This window comes from Stenella coeruleoalba, assembly GCF_951394435.1.
Source record: "Stenella coeruleoalba genome assembly, chromosome: 20".
NCBI lineage: Eukaryota > Metazoa > Chordata > Mammalia > Artiodactyla > Delphinidae > Stenella > Stenella coeruleoalba.
Window position 1 is genome coordinate 48933007 of NC_137166.1, and position 18217 is coordinate 48951223.

The 18217-nt window shown below is 55.2% G+C and overlaps 3 protein-coding genes across 6 annotated transcripts in view; 2 read left to right on the top strand and 1 right to left on the bottom strand.

Annotated features, from left to right (window-relative positions):
- Window positions 1-83: 83 nt before the first annotated feature.
- Window positions 84-4017, bottom strand: ZNF296 (zinc finger protein 296; the record flags this gene model as incomplete). The annotated part of the gene is made up of 3 exons (XM_079907302.1): window positions 84-1063; window positions 3285-3434; window positions 3720-4017. The coding sequence occupies 3 exons, from the start codon at window positions 4015-4017 to the stop codon at window positions 84-86; spliced, it is 1428 nt and encodes a 475-aa protein (XP_079763428.1).
- GEMIN7 (gem nuclear organelle associated protein 7) lies at window positions 3956-15317 on the top strand. 3 transcript variants are annotated; one of them, XM_079907303.1, is made up of 3 exons: window positions 3956-4086; window positions 10867-10954; window positions 13563-15317. In XM_079907303.1, exon 3 carries the CDS (start codon window positions 13571-13573, stop codon window positions 13955-13957), a length of 387 nt encoding a protein of 128 aa, XP_079763429.1. In that variant the 5' UTR covers window positions 3956-4086; window positions 10867-10954; window positions 13563-13570; the 3' UTR covers window positions 13958-15317. The 3 variants fall into 3 exon arrangements, with proteins under 3 accessions (XP_079763429.1, XP_079763431.1, XP_079763430.1); XM_079907304.1 differs by lacking the exon at window positions 3956-4086 and adding an exon at window positions 7364-7494; XM_079907305.1 differs by lacking the exons at window positions 3956-4086; window positions 10867-10954 and adding an exon at window positions 6295-6314.
- Window positions 15318-16266: 949 nt separating this feature from the next.
- Window positions 16267-18217, top strand: part of PPP1R37 (protein phosphatase 1 regulatory subunit 37) — a 41422-nt gene continuing 39471 nt past the window's right edge. For both annotated transcript variants that reach the window (XM_079908092.1, XM_079908093.1), the window contains exon 1: window positions 16267-16763. In XM_079908092.1, coding sequence (XP_079764218.1) covers window positions 16562-16763 — 202 coding nt within the window. In that variant the 5' untranslated portion in view covers window positions 16267-16561. The remainder of the gene's footprint in view (window positions 16764-18217) is intronic.

An 18217-nucleotide genomic window follows, 5' to 3' on the forward strand; every position in this document is an offset into this window, starting at 1 on the left:
GGATTTACTTGCAGGGGAAGGACAGGGAGGTCACAGAAGCGGTTCACGGCGGTGCGGGGGACCGCAGGGGGCATTCCCGCGGCTCAGGCATCCCCAACCACGTCGGGGTGCTTCTGCCGCAGATGCTTGTCCAGGGTGGCCCGCAGGCCGAAGGGCACGCAGCAGTGGGGGCACTTGAAGCGGGGCCCGCCAGGCCCCAGGCCGTGCATGCGGCGGTGGCGGTTGAGTTTGCTGCTCTGGGCGCAGGCGTAGGAGCAGAGCTCGCAGGCGTAGGGCCGCTCGCCCGTGTGCGAGCGCCGGTGCACCGTCAGGTTGCTGCTGTTGGTGAAATGCTTCCCGCAGAACTCGCAGCTGCCCCCGGGCCCGGGGCCCCGGCTCTTGCCCGCTGGCTTCAGCGTCTTCTTGGGTGACGTCTTCTGGTTCTTCTCGGGGTCAGTTCTCTGCTCCTTGGTGTCAGCTCCCCAGCCGTCCACGCCGGGGCCCACCTGGGCCCCACCGCCAGGAGCCCCAGGTTCCTGGACCCCCGCCGTGGCGGCTGCTCCGGCCCCCTCTCCGCCGCTGCACTGGAGGATGCTGGCCGGGGCGGCGGCATGGGCGGCCGGCTCCGGAGGGGCGGCGGAGGCCTGCTCCCGACTGGCATCGGCCACGCAGGGGCTCTGGGGCTGTAGCTGCTGCCGATGGGTCTTCTTGTGGCGGTTGAGCTTGCTGCTCTGGGCGCAGGCATAGGGACACTGGTCACAGGCGTAGGGCCGCTCGCCAGTGTGCGAGCGCATGTGCACCTTCAGGTTGCTGAAGGAGCTGAGGGTCTTCTTGCACACGGGGCAGGTGGGGCTCCGTCGGGTGGAACCCAGCCGGGGGCCCTTGGCCTCGGCTTCTGGCCCCGCCACCGCCGACACGGCAGCAGCCACCTCGGCCAGGCCCAGCAGCGGGGCCTCTGGGGCCTCGGGTTCCGTCTGGTAGATGGACAGTCCGTGGTCCCACTGGGCGTGGCGCAGCAGTTTCCAGGCTCCTGTGAACTGTCGGCCGCAGCGGAGGCAGCTCAAGGCCTTCAGGTCCTCGCGTTCTGCAGAGAAGAGAAGGGCCAGGGGTTAGTGTGTCAGGCAAGTCAGAGCAGTTGCTGTTCACAGCTGCCGGCTGGACACCTGCTGGGGGAGAGGCTCTATTCCAGGAGCTGAGAGGCAGCAGTAAGAGGCGAGACTCCCTGCCCTCAGGAAGCTGGTGTTCAGAGAGGTGAGTGGACAGACAAGAAGCAAGGAAAATCCGTGCAGTGGATGATAAGTACTTGGGGATTTTCTTTGTGTTTGAAAAATCTTCAAGAAAAACTTAAAAGTTAGAGCAGAGGGCTTCCCAGGTGGCGCAGTGGTTGCGAGTTCGCCTGCCAATGCAGGGGACACGGGTTCGTGCCCAGGTCCGGGAAGATCCCACATGCCGCAGAGCGGCTGCGCCTGTGAGCCATGGCCGCTGAGCGTGCACGTCCGGAGCCTGTGCTCCACAACGGGAGAGACCACAACAGTGAGAGGCCCGCGTACCGCAAAAAAAAAAAAAGAAAAAAACAAGTTAGAGCAGAGTGATGGATGGGGGGGTGTTATTTTATTACTGGGGTTAGGAAGGCCTTGCTGAGCAGGTGATCCAGTTCAGTGCGCTAGGCACCTGCCACCTGGCACGCTCAGCTCCCTCTCACAACTTTCCTTCGAGGCAGGAAATAAGACCTCCGTTTTCCAGACGGGAAAACTGAGGCAAAGAGACCTTTCCCCAAGGTCACACAGCTAGGAATGGGTGGAGCTGGGGTTTCAATCCAGAAACCCAGGGGGTGGGAGATAGAGGTTTTCAAGAAAAAAGATTGGTTTAATAATCAAAACAGCTCTTGATAACTGAGTGGGTTTCTGTGCCAGGCCCCAGGCTCCTGGGTCCCACGCATGATCCCCTTTTCCTGCCTTACAGAAGAGGGAGCCAAGGTCTAAACGGGGAGAAGGCTTAGCAGCCACCTAGAGAGGTAGGGGTGTGGACGGTGAGCTAGGTTCCCCTCCCTCTTTATGGAACCCAAATTGAGAGTCCTCCAAATCAAGACACTCCAGGTACTGTCAGTAAGGTACTGCCAGATCTATTTGCCTTTATGTCTTGGATGGGGGTGGCTTTCCTGATGCAACACCAGGGTCAAGAGCATGGGTGGGGCTGGAGAGGGCCGGCCTGGCCTGACTTCCAGCTGGCTCTCCTGCTCCCTAGCTGTGTGACCTTGGGCAAGAAATACCCCTCTCGGAGCCTCAGTTTCCTCATTTGCTAGAATATGGGGATCTAGGGGTCTTCCCCCTTTAGACTTGCTGTGAGCTCAGAGCCAGCTGAGAGCTGTGATCCATCAGGCCCTCAGTAAGCATTAGCGGAGGTGTCCACAATTCTCCCAAGTCCAAGCACCTAAGAGTGTATTGTTCTAATGATCCCATCACAGCCCCTCCTTTGCCCACCAGGCCCTAACTCTGCAGCTAAGCCAATCATAATTCCTCCTCCCCCCCTCCCACCACAGGACCCTCTCCCTGGCCCGGCCCTGAATATAATTCCATTTCTCACAAATCCCCAGGAGCACATGGCCCAGAGACTGGCAATCTAGAGCTGTGGATGAGCCCCATCGTCAACGCTGACCAAAAGCTCAGCTCGCCAGGAGTCTAGTACCAAGTTAAGAGTTTTAATTCCTACCCGAGGGGAGGAACCCAGGTATCCAGACACCCAGGACCTGGCTCAAAACAGGGCCTTCCCAGCATGCAAGGCTGGGAGATTCCATCAGGGAGGGAAACCAGAAGTCCCTTCCCTGGCTCTGAGCAAATGCCCAGCACCTCAATCAGAAGTGATAAAGAGGGGGAGGGGGTGACAACACCCCCCGGTCCAGCTGGCCTCAGCTCCCCTCCCCCAGGCCGCTGCCCTCCCCAGAGGTGCCCCCTGCTGCCACACTGGTCCAGCCACCTGGCCAGTTATTTCTGGCCAAGGGGAAGGAGAAGTGAAACCAGATTGGGGGTGTGTGTATGGCAAATCCCCAGACCAGTCTTCTGGGGCTGGCCACACCCTGTGGGTGGCCCTGCTTCCCTGCCCAGCCCCCATCCTCACCCACCCCCCTCACCACCACTAGTCTCAGCCCTAGGACAGGGCAGGCTCTGGCCACGCCTAGGCTGCACCCAGTGGGGAGCCAGAAAGGGGAAGTAGTGCTCACTGCCCCGCCTGTCCAGGTCAGCCCCTTCTCCCACAGGAAGCTGGGCCCTTGAACTTGAGACCAGGGACTGCATTCCGGCTTTACTCACCTGAGCTCTGGCAGGGGCTGGGGCCTCTGAAGAGCTGACAGCCCAGCTTCTTGTGGTCCATGAAAGCAGTGATGGCCTCCAACGGGAAAGTCTGCAGGCAGCGGCCGCAGGTCAACAGATCTGGGTGTTTGTCGGTCCACGGCTGGCGGTCTGCAGGGAGGAAGCGGGTGGTGAGCATGGGGTGGGGCCAGGATGGGGCCTGGGGGTTCCGAGGGAGAGGGGAAACCCGAAGGTCAAAAGGGGGGCTGGAGGCCAGGACCAGGGCGAGGAAAATAAGGCAGGGGGGTTAGTGCGGGTGGGGGGATGCGGGGGTCGGTGCCCCGAGAAGGAGGTCCCACGAGAGAGAGAGAGAGAGAGAGAGAGAGAGAGGAGAGGAGAGAGGAGAGAGAGGGGAGGGAGGCGGGCGGGCCCGGGGCAGGGGCAGGGGGCGCTCACCGGGAAGGTGCGGGGTCAGCGGCGTCCACGGCGCCCACTGGTTGCGCAGGCCCAGGGCGTGGAAGAGGCCGCCAGCGGGCACGGGGCCGGGGGAGTGGCGGGGTTCGCCCTCGAACCGCCCCGGCGCGGGCATTTCCTTCGGGTTGAAGGGCCCTAGCCGCCGGGCCTGTAGGGGCCGCGGGTCCGGCTCGAGCTTCACATCGATGAAGAGGTCCGGCATCTCCATCTCGTCGTCTGAGTTGGCGGCGGGAGCGGGCTCTCTTCGGCGAGGCATGCAGCCGGCCTTGCGGCGGGACATGGGTCACGGGCAGGCGGACTGGCGGGCGGAGGACTCGCGAGCCGTGCGCGCTCACACCGAGGCGCCCAGGTGAGTGACTGCGGCGACCCGCGGCGAACTCTTACACGTGCTGGCCCGGCCCGTGGCTCCGCCCACCGAGGCGGGGCCTGACGCGAGAGGACTGCCCCACCCTCAGCCAAACTTAATCTGGACCATGCCCCCTGCGTTTCTCTAAGTGATCAAATCTTAACCATAACGAGCTCACACAACCACGCATAGAAACAGCTATTCCTGATCCCATTTTCGGGCTGGTGGAAACTGAGGCACAAGGTGCCCACACACACCCCCAAGCGAGAAAGTGGTAGGGGCCACGTTTCTACCTGGGCGCCCGGTAGTAATCTGGTCTGTTCCATTAAACGCATTACAATAAAAGTTCCCTGGGCAAACATTGATTGAGCGTCTACTATGCACCGGGTTCTGGACCAAGTACTGGGGATGCAGCAGGGTACAAATAACCCTGGCCTCATGCAGTTTATTCGTTCAGGGAGACAGAACTCTCAACAAGATAACTATGTAAAATACAGAGTGCCTTCCGTGACACCTGTCATGGAGAAAAAAAAAAAATCCAGGAAGGATTATAAAGGGACAGGATTACTGGGGAGACGGGTGGGCCTCAATTTTCTCCCCATGCCGGGCCTGCGTATTCTAGGAGTTCTGTAGTGATTAAGTTCTGTATTGATTGAGTTCTGTGAGAAAACGAGGTCAGCTTCAAGGGCATCTTTTGACCACTTTAAAGTCTTTGGCTTTTCTGAGATGGAAGCCCTGGGAAGGTTTTGAGCAGAGGAGGGTCGTGATCATATACATTGACTCTGCTCTTAGACCTGAGATCGTCTTTAAAACCAAATAGCCAACCGTCTTGCCTCCCTCGGATGGGGCCTCCTCGAACTTCCCTCCTCAAGGCTGCTCTCTCTGATCACTGTTTGAAGTGGTATCAACACCCTGCCCCACCCTTCAACCCTGCAAGTTTTCTTTTCTTCCTGGCACCAACCACATCAGCTCTACAACTGTTTGTTTACTGTCCTCTCACCCCTTCCCCCAACACAAGCCCCCTGAGGTCAGGGCCAGGGTCAGTCCGCCCCTGCCGTGTCCCCAAGCCCAGCACTGAGGGAATTTCACATGCTAATCTCCACTGCAGGCCTGAGGGTTCCTCATATTGTTATTCAGGTCTCAGCTCAATTGTCCTCCTGAGAGCAGAGGACCTCCCTGACCACAGGATCTAAAGGAGCCCCACCCTGCTGAAGGCCTTACAATTTACACTCCATGACCTCCATCTGTCCCCAGTTCCCTCCTCGGCCTCAGGTTTCCCATCTGTTACCTAAGGTGGCTTCCTCAGTGCCACCTCCCCTGACCACCCAACCTCCCCCAACCCTGCCACCCATTACCCCATTGCCCTTATTTTATTCCTTTTACATCCTTGTCAAGCCCTGAAGGATCTTGTCGATGTATTTGTTCATGTAATAACCTGTGGTGTCCCTCTCAGCCTCCCTAGAATGTAGGTTCTGAGATGGCAGGAGTGGAGTCTGTCTTGTTCACAAATAGAGCCCCTAATCGTTCATAGTTCAGTTAACAAATTGTGTACTGAGCTCCCGCTATGTGCATTCTTTCAATAGATATTTGCAGAGGGTCTGCGTACCAGGCACCGGGTCTTGGGGGTCCGCCGGGAAGCCAAGGCCCACAAGGCCCTGCCTTACTGAAACCGTGTGGAAGAAGTGAATTCTGAGCCCACAGCAGCGCGTTTCCACCTCAGGCCATACATTTTGCCTTTCAGGACCTCAGTTTCCCCCTGTGTAAGATGGGGCTGCGGGGAGGGCTGCAGGAATGACCGCCTCTGGTCTCTCCCAGCTGCTGCTCTCCAAGGCTTTTTGCCTGGTGCGTGGCTGCTGAGAGCATGATCAAGTAGGGAAGGTGGGGTTCGGACTGGAGGTGAGGGGTAGGAGTGTGCACGTGTAGGGGGATGGGGGTGCCAAGTCCAATCTGCACTTAACTCAGACGGGAGGCGCCTCAATTTCTTCTTCTGTAAAATGGGTATCCTGGACGTCCCCACCTCGCAGACTGGTGGATCAGCTCTAAGCGCTGGGCCAAGCCGCTGGCAGGGTGGCGCCCGGGTCTGTGCTGGCTTCCGAGCCCGCGAGCCCGCCCGAGACCACGTGGGGCGTTGGCGGCGCGGGCGGAACCCAGGCTCGGCGGCTCGCGGCCCGCCCGGGCCTCTGCAGCTGGGGCGCCGGCGGAAGTGGGGGCTCCAGCCGCTGCAGACCTCGGTGAGTGCGGGATTGTTGCTGGTGGGTTGCGAGCACTTTCCCGTTCCCCGGCACCGGCCCGGGACGCCCACCCGCGTGCAAGACCGGGAGTGGCGGCAAGAGTCAAGTCCGCGCCTGCAACGCCGGCTGCTGGGACGTTCTGGTCCCCGAACGCCTGCACCCGGGACTCTGGTTCCGAACGCAGCAGCGCACACGCTCCCGCGCCCGGGGTGGAGGTGGGGGCGGAATGCACCCCCCTCGGGAAAACAATAACGACGACGATATTATAACAGTAATAACGGCTGCAGTCTTGTGACTCCCGCCTTTCCCGGAGTGGAATCGCTCGCCTAATCTGAGCCGGGAGGTGGGAAGAACGTCTAGCCCAGGGCGGAGTGGGGAGTGGACGCCTGAGGGCCGGGAGGACCTACTTAGTGTAAGAAAAGGAGAGCGATGCGATGCGTGGCCAGAGCGGAATTGAAAGGAAACTGACCGGCCCAGTGGGCGGAGGTTGAGGGGGTGGGATTCTGCATTTGGGGTCCCGATCCTCACGGGGTGTGTGTGAGTGTATGTGTGTGTGTGGCCCATTTAACTAATTTGCATCCAGACAGGGCCCACCCATGAGGTGGGTGTAGGCTGGTCAGTATCTCGGTTAAGCTGGTAACTCAGCTGGTTCTCCACCTGGCAACTGAAGGGTTAGTTTGTCCACGGAACACATCGTTCCCATTTTCTAGAAAGTGAGTACTGAGGCCCCAGGGATGGAAGTCTGTGAATCTCCTGGCCCTGCCATTGACCAAAGCGATGGGCACTTTAGTTTTTCTAGTGGGAAAGGGGTTTGGACATTTTTTCCTGAAACCTGGGCAGGAAATCCTTGGCTTGGAGACTGACAGGATAAAGGACTCTCAGGCTTGGTCACCAGGGAGAATGGATAATACCTGCTTTTGCTGTCTTGGGCCCACCGTATGTGACCTTTCTCAAACCAGTTTCTTATCAGGTCACACCTTGACTCCCAAACCTCCAAGGACTCCCCTATGCTGGCTGAAAAAAACTGCCCTGCTCCCAGGGCAGGGGTGATGGCCCTGACTCTGTTATCAGACCAGCCTGGATTTGCTCCCTTTTCCTGCCAATCGCAAGCCTGCACCCAGTCAATGATTTGGCATCGTCCAGCTTCAGTTTCCTCTTCGGGAAAATGGGGCTTGTGCAGGTATGACCAAATCTTTTTTTTTTTCCTCCCTAATGGAGAAAACATGACTAACATGTTTAATTAGTCATGTAATTAAACACGTTTAATCCAGGAATTGAACATAATTCTTTGGCCACTTGCATAATTCCCATCGGTCCTTCATTAAGTACTAGCCCTAGAGAGGAGAGTGTTTCTCCTAAAATACTTAAGTGTTAACCTAGGTTGGGAGAGAAAGCCCTGGGAGCTGATGACCCTTGACTAAACTGGGAATGCAGTGGTCAGATACATTAGAAAATGTATATGTCCCTTAATCTCATTCACAGCCAGTAATGGTGAGATAATGAAAATGTACCAATCCCATTAATTCCATTCACTGTGGTCTTGCCCATCAGGCAAAAACCAGGGAGTCTTCCTCGGCTTTGCTCAGTCCATTAGCAAATAGTGAGGGCTCTCAACCCTCAAAAGATAGCCTAATCCAATCACTTCTCCCCACCCCACCCCCCACCCCCAACCCCCCAACCCCCATCCCAGACACCTGTCATCTTCCACACCACCCACTGCAGTGGCTTCCTCACCAGGCTGTCTGCTTCTCCCTTTGCTCTCACAGTCCATTCTTCCTTGCAGCAGGCAGAGGGATCCCGTGATTACCACCAGTCAGACCCTGCCCCTCCTCTGCTCAGAACCAGCCCCTGGCGAGACCCCAGTCCTCAAGCCCCTGCACATTCTGCCCTTGCCCCAGCCCCCTGCATACTGGCCTCCTTGCTGTGCCTCAGTCTCCCTTCCATGGGCTTTGCATTTGCCGCTCCCTCGAACTGCAATGCTTTCCCCCCAGATCTCCACGTGGCTCAATTCCTCATTTCATTCTGGTCTTTGCTCCAAAGTAACCTTATCAGAGAGATCTTTCCTGAGCCCCTTCCTGAAAACCACCTCTTATCCCCCAGGCAGGGCCAGGTGTCTGCCCTGGGCTCCTGAGGCCCCCGGGCTCCTTCATTCCAGCCCTGCCCACTCTGAGTTGTCATTGTGTGGAGACCTAGTGTGTGTCATCCACTGGACTGTGAGCCCAGGAGGGCAGGGCTGGGCTCTTTCACTCCCAGCTGTGTCTCTAGCACCACCCAGCATGGGCCAGGCACAGAGCAGGCACTCAGATAACAGGGGGAGTGAACCCTTCCACAAAGGTTTACTGAGTCCCCCCTGGTTGCCAGGCCCTAATTAGGGCTGGGGATGGAGCTGTGACGTAATCAGATATATCCCTTCTCTCGAAGGCTTATGTTCTGTGGCAGAACAGACAGCGCATAGGCAAACAAGTAAATGCATATTGTCAGGAGGTGATAGTGCTGTGGGAAAAAAAAGATACTGCAGGGTGAAAGGGCTATTATTTTCCTCCCTGTAAAGATGATGTTTGAGCAGCGAGCTGAATGAAGTAAGGGAGGAAGGTGAGTCATGTATCTGGAAATATATATATGTCTCCCAAATGGAAGAGGGTTCCAGGCAGTAAGAACAGCACATGCAAAGGCCCTGAGGCAGGAATGTGCTTGGCATTTTCAGGGACTGACACTGGTGACCAAAGGGTAGAAGGGTGGGAGATGAGGTCAGAGAGGTGATAGAGCCTTGTAGCCATCGTGAGGACTTTTGCTTTTGCGCTGGGTGGGATAGGAGCCATGGGAGGCCTCTGGGCAGCGGAGGGGTGTGATCAGACTTAGTTCTGACGGGAGGATCCCTCTGACAGCCATGTGGGGAACAGACTGGGGTGAAGGTGGAGGCCAGGAGCCCAGTGGGGAGGCTACTGAAATAGTCCAGGTGGGAGGTGATGGTGGCTAGACCGAGGAAGGGTCAGAGTAGGGATGGTGAGAAGTTCCCAGATGCTGGATGCATTTTTGAGGGTGGAGCTGACAAACTTGACTGAAGGACTGGGTGTGGGTGGGAGAGAAAGTGAGGAGCCCAGGATACTGCAGATGTCCTTTGCCTGTGTGATCGGCAACCTCCCCCTGCAAGATCTTCCCGACAGCCCTAGGAGGTCTTTTTTTAACGTTTCATTTCACGGATGAGGAACCGGATCAGGGAGGCTGCTCCTAGAGTTGCAGGGATCTGCCCAGACCCCTTGTAGTGAATCTGGGAGGGCTGGGACCCACCCGCTCTCCCCCAGACCACACCCTCATCCCCTATGCCAGGTGGTGAGCTGTGGCCTGCTGCAGGTTCTCATATGGCTCAAGAGCTGAGAGTGGGTTTTGCATTTTTAAGTGGTTGAAAAACTAACAAAATCTTTTGTGGCGCATGAAAGTATATAAAATGCGGTATCAGTGTCCCAAGAAGTAAGGTTTGATTGGAGCACCGCCACGTTTCCACGTGCTGCTGTATTGTCTGGCCACTCTCCTCCTACCCTGGCAGGGTTGAGTAGTTGTGGCAGAGACAGAGACAGGCCCTTGAAGCCTAAAATATTTACCATTGCGCCCTTGACAAAGGAGATTTGCTGACCTTTGCTATATGTTCTGCTAATAAGATTTGGGCCAGCAGCGGGGGTGTCCTATCAGGAGGACTTGGAAAGATCCAGGTGAGGGACAGAAAGAGGTTTGGGGAGTGCGTGACACTAAGGCTAGGAGAGGGAGTTCAGATTCCTGAGGGAGGATCTAACATTTTTTAAGGGACGTGGAAGCATTCCGATATGTCCCTTCCTTTTTAAAAACTAGAATTTCAAAATTCTTTTGAAAAGGTTATACAGATTCAAAATGGATCCAAATTCAAACAGAATTTAAAAGGTAAAGAAAGGTAGACAGCTAAAAGTCTCCACCCCGGGCCCTGCATGGGCTGAATGACCCATGTGCGTTTGCAGTTTTTTTGTTTGGTTGGTTGGTTTTAGGCCGTGCCACACGTCTTGTGGGATCTTTGTTCCCCAACCAGGGATCGAACCCAGGCCTCCAGCAGTGGAAGTGCCGAGTTCTAACCACTGGACTTCCAGGGAGGTCCCTGTTTGCAGTTTTCATGGAGACTGTCAAACTGCCCCTCTTTGAGTGTCCGTGAGGCTGTGAATATGTTCATGTGTTCAGTAGTCATTGTTACCCACCGTCCATCTGTTTGTCTGCATCTGAACCAGAGATGATTTTTTTTTTTTTGTCCCCCAGAGGACATTTGGCAATAGATGGAGATCTTCTTTTTAAAAAAATGGCTTTATTGGGTTGTAATTCTCCTACCGAAGTATTCACCAGTGGAGACATTTTTGGTTGTCGCAGCTTGGGGTAAGGGTGGGGGACGCTCCTGCCTCTAGCGTGTAGAGGCCAGGGATGCTGCCCAAACCCTACACCTATGCACAGGACAGCACCTTACAACGCGACCAAGAATAGTCCAGGCCCAACTGTCAATAGTGCCGAAGTTGAGAAGCCCTGGTCCTTTGCTCTGCAGGATCCTTTCTTGCAAGGAGCTGACAGTTGAGCTGCAGAGACAGGAAGAGCCTCACAAGAAAAAGGACAATCCCAATCACCCCTGTACGGTGAGTGGCCCTGGGATGGGACGCCGGGTGCCTGATGCGTGTCAGTCACTTCAGTTAATCACTTTAGAGAAGAGGGGACGGAGCCACAGGGAGGGGAGGGGTGCAGCTGCCTGAAACTTAGGTCCTTCTCTCTCTCTCCTCCTCACAAAGCCTGCATCTCCCTGCATGCAGTCAACAGCAGTGCAGTGGCCGGGGAGGGTGAATTAAGAGTTTGGGATTAACATATCACCACACTACTATATGTAAAACAGATAACAAGGACCTACTGTATAGCACAGGGAACTCTACTCAATATTCTGTAATAACCTATAAGAGAAAAGAATCTGAAAAAGAATATATATATATACACATATATATGTGTAACTGAATCAGTTTGCTGTACACCCGAAACTAACACAACATTGTAAACCAACTATGCTTCAATAAAAATAACCCCCCCAAAACAAAAAAAAAACCACCCCAAACCAACAACAACAAAAAACCCCAAAAAAACCCCAAACACCTCAGTGCAGTGGCATGTAATATGTTCCAGGCCATTGCTTAACCTGCACGTTTGTTAGGTCATTTAGTCCCCGTGACGACCCTGTCAGGTTGGTCCTCTTATCACCTCCATTTTATAGATGGGGAAACTGAGGCACAAACCGTTTAAGCAACTTACCCTAGGTCACACAGCAATACTGATTCTAATACAGTCGGTATTCAACTGTAACTTTCATGGAGAACCTAGTACATAATAGGCCCCGTCCGGCATGAGCCTGTTGAATCCTGATAACAAGGCGAGGTGGCCAGCCATTGGTGCAATTCCTCCACACAATGGAAGAGGAAACTGTCTCTTGCTTGAGGTCACCCAGATAAGCAGGCCTGGGAGCTCACTCTCCACTCCATTCATTCCAGCAGAAACAGTATTTAAGGAGCCTGGTCCCTGAGCCACTTAGTGTTCAGGAGCTGGGGGCACAGCAGTGCGAAGAAAGCAAGGTCACTGCCTGTGGGGAGGCAGCCGTCTCGCAGGGAGAAAGACCAAAGCAGAAAAATAAATAGACAACGTCACGTGCAGGAGTGGTGTGTGCGACAAAGGATGAGGAAGCCCGTTTGGACGGAGGGGGCTGAGGGGTAGATCTTGAAGGCAGGGTGGTCAGGGAAGGGGAGGGGAGGTACAGGCAGAGGGAACCGCAAGTACCAGGGCCCACCAAGGGGTCGCGCCAGGCATGCCTGAGGCCCAGCGAGGAGGCCAGTGTGGCCGGGTGGAGAGGGTAAGCGCCGCGCTCGGCGAGGGTGCTGGCTGGATCTGGAGCATTCAGGGCCTTGAGGGCTGTGGTGAGGACTTTGGCTTTGACTCTGAGCAAGACAGAAGCCAGGGGGAGGGCTCCGAGCAGAGGCGGGATGTGATCTGACTCAGGTGTTAACAGGATCCCTCTGGCCATGTGTGCGGACAAACTGGCAGGGGGTGAAGGTGGAACTGGGAGTCCAGTGAGGAGCTGACTTCAGTAGTCCAGGCAAGAAGTGACGGTGGCTGGACCGAGATGTTGGCAGTGGACAGAGTGAGAACTATTAGGTTGTGAATACATATACACATTTTTCTTTTAATTAAAAAAATATATTTTCCCCCTGAGTGTTTCTTTTCTTTTTTTTTTTTTTTTTGGCTGCCTCAGTTCCCCGACCAGGGATTGAACCCCGGCCACTGTAGTGAAACTGCCCGATCCTAACCACTAGACCAGGGAACTTACCCCCCCCCCAGCCCCCGCCCAAGTATTTCTTTCTTTGTCTTTTATGGTCTTGATATTTTCGAACAACAGGATAATTTTTTTTTTTTTGTAGAACGCCCCTCAATTTGAGTTGCCTCGTGATTAGATGCAGGTCATCCGTTTTTGGCAGGAAGACCACAGAAGTGGCGCCCTGCCCTCAGTGTATCGCATCAGGATGCACACGGTGTTTGTTTGTCCTATTGCTGCACATGTTGGCTTTCGTGCCTAAGTTAGGCTGGTGTCCACCAGGTTTCTCCACCATAAAGTTACTCTTTAGTCTTAACAAGGACTATCTTGTGAGGAGGTACTTTAAGGCTTTGTAGATATCCTGGACCTTCTGAAACGTTCACTGACAAGTTTTAGCATCCATTGACAATTTTAGCTGCCGTCGTACGATGCGGATTTTTCCCTCTCCCCCTTTATGTATCTCTTCATTTATCTATTTACAGTAAGTATGGACTCATGGATTTGGCCCTTTCAAGCTGACTCCTGTGTGACTGGGAATTTGTTTGGAAGATCGCATTTCATGATGGATTGGATGGGCTGTGTGTGAGAGAAGAGAGGAGGCCAGGACTCGTTCTTTCAGCAAATATATTTATTGCCAGGGACTGGGGATAAAGCTGTGATCAAAGCAGTGCAAAGGCCCTGCTCTTGTGGACCTCATGAATGGTGGTGCCAGTTCCTGGGAAGAGGGGGACTGGGTGAGGGGTGGCACAGATTTTAGGAGGGGGACTCGGGAATTGGGTCTTGGTCAGGTTAAGTGGAGGTGGGGTAGACAGCGCTCTGCTCCCGGGCCTCCGGGCTCCCTCTTCCTGTAGCCCCACACTCCCCATAATGGCTCCCTGCTCTTCTTCTTCACCCAACAGCCAGGATAATGCAGACTCCACTGACCACTACTGTGCCCGTGCTCCGGCTCCCCCGGGGCCCTGATGGCTTGAGCCGAGGCTTTGCCCCCGACGGACGCAGAGCCCTCCTGAAACCGGTGGTTCCTGAAATCCCGGAGTCTCAAGAATCTCGGGAATCCCAGGAACAGCGGGCCCGAGCCGCCCTTCGGGAGCGCTACCTCCGCAGCCTGCTGGCCATGGTGGGCCGCCAGGTGAGCTTCACGTTGCACGAGGGTGTGCATGTGACCGCCCACTTCGGAGCCACTGACCTGGACGTGGCCAACTTCTACGTGTCGCAGCTGCAGACTCCGATAGGCGTGCAGGCTGAGGCGCTGCTCCGGTGTAGTGACATTATCTCATACACCTTCAAACCGTAAAGATGTGATCGTGTTCATCTTTCTTCCTTGGGCGTAGCCACAGCCTCCCAGGCCTCCATATTCTCCTGAGCTTGGACCTCTGGGCCCCAGAGAGTTCGGAACACCCTTGGAATTTTGAGCCAAGCTTCAAGCAACTCTGGCTTCTTGGGACAGTAAAATTCTGCGGCCCCAGGAGTTCTAGATCCTCTTGAAAGGAAGGCTGTACCTCACAGAACTCTAAACTGTACAGATACATGGGCCTCATGCCCATTCCTGAAGATTCCGGGTGGAGAAAGGGAATAAAGGAAGGCAAATTGTCTAGTGGGAAATTGTCTGTTGAAGAGGCTGCAAAGTTCAGCCGCCCTGGAAATACTCCCCTCCTGCCAAAGTACCAGTTATCCCAGGAAAATTTGCCTCCTTTTTTTTTTTTTTAATGTACCCTATAGGGATTGAGCCAGACTTAGGGAGTAGCGGGGTGGCTATCCACGGGCTGAATCCCATGGAGCTGGGCCAGGAAGGGGACACGTCAAGGGAGTGGGAGGAACTCCGATTAAGGTGTGGTGATTGGACCTCCCGCTAGTCTCTGGGAACGCTGGAGCGACCTGGATGCCAGACTTGGGAGATTTGGACTTGATTTCTTTTTCGGGTGGTCTAGGATGTCCATAACGAGTTGCGCGGCTGGCATTGGGTCACATGGTCACGCGCAAGGGCTCCTCCTATTGCCTGGCCTCTGGGTGGGTAGAGTCGCTTCCCCGCCCATACGGGGACTGGTTGGGACCTGTCTAACCCTGTGTGGCGGCACCACTGGGAAAAGGCAGAGGATTAAGGGTTAGGGTGAAACTTTGCCCTTTCTCCATTTCACCCCAGCTGTGTAGCGTGGCCGTCCGTATCACTCGCTTTACTTAGCCCCATTACTAGTAGTCTTTCAGCAGATTTGTTTTTATTTATTTATTTGGCCGCCGCGGGCGGCATGCGGGATCTTAGATTCCGGGCCAGGGATCAAACCCTTGCCCCCTGCAGTGGAAGCGCCGAGTCCTAACCACTGGATCGCCAGGGGATTCCCTCAGCAGATTTACTTTTTTTTTTTTTTTGCGGTACGCGGGTCTCTCACTGTTGTGGCCTCTCCCGTTGCGGAGCGCAGGCTCCGGACGCGCAGGCTCAGCGGCCATGGCTCACCGGCCCAGCCGCTCCGCGGCATGTGGGATCCTCCCGGACCGGGGCACGAACCCTCGTCCCCTGCATCAGCAGGCGGACTCTCAACCACTGCGCCACCAGGGAAGCCCAGATTTACTTTTAAAAGTAATTTCTGCCCCCTCTGTAGTCCCATCTATTTAAGAAGGTAAGTGAAGGTTCCATTAAATATGGATGAGATTTGCTTTGTTCCTCCTCAGTCGTCAAAGCGCGGTGGCCAGTGAAGTTGAATGAAGCATGTGGAGAGCCTCAGCTCCCATATATCCATTCACAGAGCTACCTTTGGCGACTCCTGGGCCTAGCTTCGAGTTGCCTAAGCAACGATGTCGCCTGCTCCTCCCCACGTATCCTTTTTCGGTTTTAGCTCCTCCTTCCCCGAGTTGCCTGTTGGGCTGGGATAGCGTGGAGAAAGTGCGGATGCGAATATTAAGCGACTGAATCGAGCCCTTGTGGGGGCGTGGCTTGAGTTCGTGCTAGTTCGCTACTGGCTCCGTGATCTACCTGGTCCATCGCCCGGTATTTTGGTTGGCAGATTGGTCCCTTGCTTTTGGCATTTCTTCCTTCGTTCAGTTTTTTAAACAACTTAAATCAGGGCTATAATATTCCTTATGGGCTCCTATTTCAATTTTTAAATTTAAATTGTATTTTATACAACGCTATCCAAATACAGAGGGTTATTGATGAAGCTGCAGTCTGCAAATGGAAGGCTAGAGACTAACCAGCAAGTGGGGACTGGCTTCGTCTGCAGGCAGATGGTCCCTGTGTCCGCATCCATCACCAGTACTCATATATTCAACACAGCTTCTGTCGCCTTCCCTTTCAAGTTCTCCATCTCTTTACTTCTGTCCTTACCAGTTGGCCTAGCCCCACCAAGCAGATATTTTTATTTCTATCAACTCCATTCCCTTCTCCGTGCCTGAGCTCGTGACGAATATCTGAGAGCCTAAACATTAGTTATCTAGATTAAAGCGGGGAGGCGCGGTGGGGGCGGCTCAGGTTCGCGCTTGCGCGCTGCTCTGGGAGACGGCGTCCACCTCGCCCCGCCCCTCATATTCTGCAGTTCCGGCTCTGCAGATTCACTGCTCACGTTTCTTTTTCCTGTGGCTCTTTCTGCCTTTTGTTTGCCCCCTTTAACAAAGCACGAGACAACTCTACCTGCAAATAACTTAAATTGATTTTCTGCTTTTCTGGGTACTCGGCGGGCTCACCGGCCCTTAACGAAAGTGCGGCTGCGAACGAGCAGGCGCGCACGGGGCTCGGGGGAGGCGCGCTCGAGCTCCCGGCGGCGACGACTACGACGACCAGGAGAGCGGACGGAGGCGGCGCCTGAAGCAGTGGCTGAGCCCATGCCCCGGGACGGCGGGAGGGCCCGGAGAGACAAGTCCGGGGCCCGGGGCATGTCCCCAGGGCCCCCGTGAGGAGGTGGCGGCGGCGATGGAGGTCCCGCCGCAGGAGGCGCCGCCCGAGCCGGGCGCGGACGGCGAAGCCGAGGAGGCCCCCGCCGAGGCCCCGTCTCCCAGCCCCGCATCGCCCCCGGCCGACGGGCGCCTCAAGGCTGCGGCCAAGCGCGTTACATTCCCGTCCGACGAAGATATCGTGTCCGGAGCTGTGGAACCCAAAGACCCGTGGAGACACGGTAGCTACGGCTGGAGCGTGGAGGCGGGCTGGTGGGGGACCTGGGAGTCAGTGCAGACCCCAGCACAGAGGTGGAGCTCAATAAGTTGCACCTAATGATTTAAGGAGACAGTCGTCAGTCTAGAGCTGGAGAGTGTTAGAGAGGAGGTGGCTGTTGGGTTGGGAAGGTGAAAAGTAGCTGGTTTATGCTACTCCCCCCCTCACCCCCCCCAAGGAACGCTGAAGGTGATCTGTTTAGGAATTGAAACGGTGAGCAATCAAAGAAAGTTTGGTGGCTGGGGAGATTAGGAGGGCGGTAGCCTTTGAGTTTATAGTTTCCCCAGAGAAGGATAAAGCGGTCAGGGGAGGAAGAGTGGGTCAACATTGGCGCTGAAAGGGCAGTTGGAGGAGTTTGATGGGCCCATGGGGACAGAAAGGTTAAGTTGCTGTTCTGCAAGCCTCGGGGCAAGGGATGGTCATGTGGTTCACTTCCTTGGGTGAAAGAAGGAAGAGGAATAAACCTGGATTATGGCTCTAGACCAGTCAGTAGATCCTGGGGCTGGGAAAAGGGAGTCAAAGTAAACAAACTTGCCAGAAAAATAGCAGAGTTGGTGGTCAGTTTGGGGGTGGGTAAGATAGAGGAGATATTCAGTCTTGGCCTTAAGAAAAGTCACTGCGTGCCTCCTTTTCCTCTCCCCCCAAAAAAAGGGAAGCACAGCACTGTTAGTCACTCAGGAGCAGAGGAACTTTGGAGCCTGGCTCTAGGAGGGTGTTTTTTTTTTCTCTTTCCCCTGAGGAAGCATTGGGGAATTGGAGTTGCCGGTCAGTTGAAGGTGAGAGCATTGAAGAACTTTGGTGGCTTGAGGTGTGGGGAGAGAGAGCAAGTCCATGGGCTGTACGTCCTCTGGAGAAGGTCGGCTCAGTGTTGAAACTGAAAGGGCAGTTGGAAGAGTGTGTTTTATCCATAGGGCTGGGAAGGTGGAAAGTTGCTTCAGGGGTGGATTGGCAGTGTTGAGTCCTGGCCAGGTCTGGCAGTCTTGCTGGGATGGAGCCCGCAAAGAGAGGGATCAGCCTGGCCCCGGCTCTACAGAAGTTGGTCTGTTGGCCCTGGGGAGAGAGGAGGAACTGTTGCTAGTCTGTGGGCAGTGGAGAAATTGGTGGCTTTGATGTGAGCGTGGGAGACGTGGGAACTGGAAGCTGAACACACGGGGAACCACCATAAATGCCATCATGGCCATTAATTGTTAAAGAGACGGTGGTTAATTTAAAATTCTTGGCCTTGGGAGCCAGCCCAGTCCCTGCGCTCTTGGCCCCAGGAGTAGGCGGGCACTTTTGGGTTGGAGGGCTTGGGGGACTGGGGCTGAGGAAGGGAAGAGTTGGAATGGGCCTCAGCTACAGCATGATATCCAGTCCAGGAAGCGGGAAAGACCTGGAGAGGCAGAGCAGGATGGTGATGAGACGGTGCTCCAGTTCAAT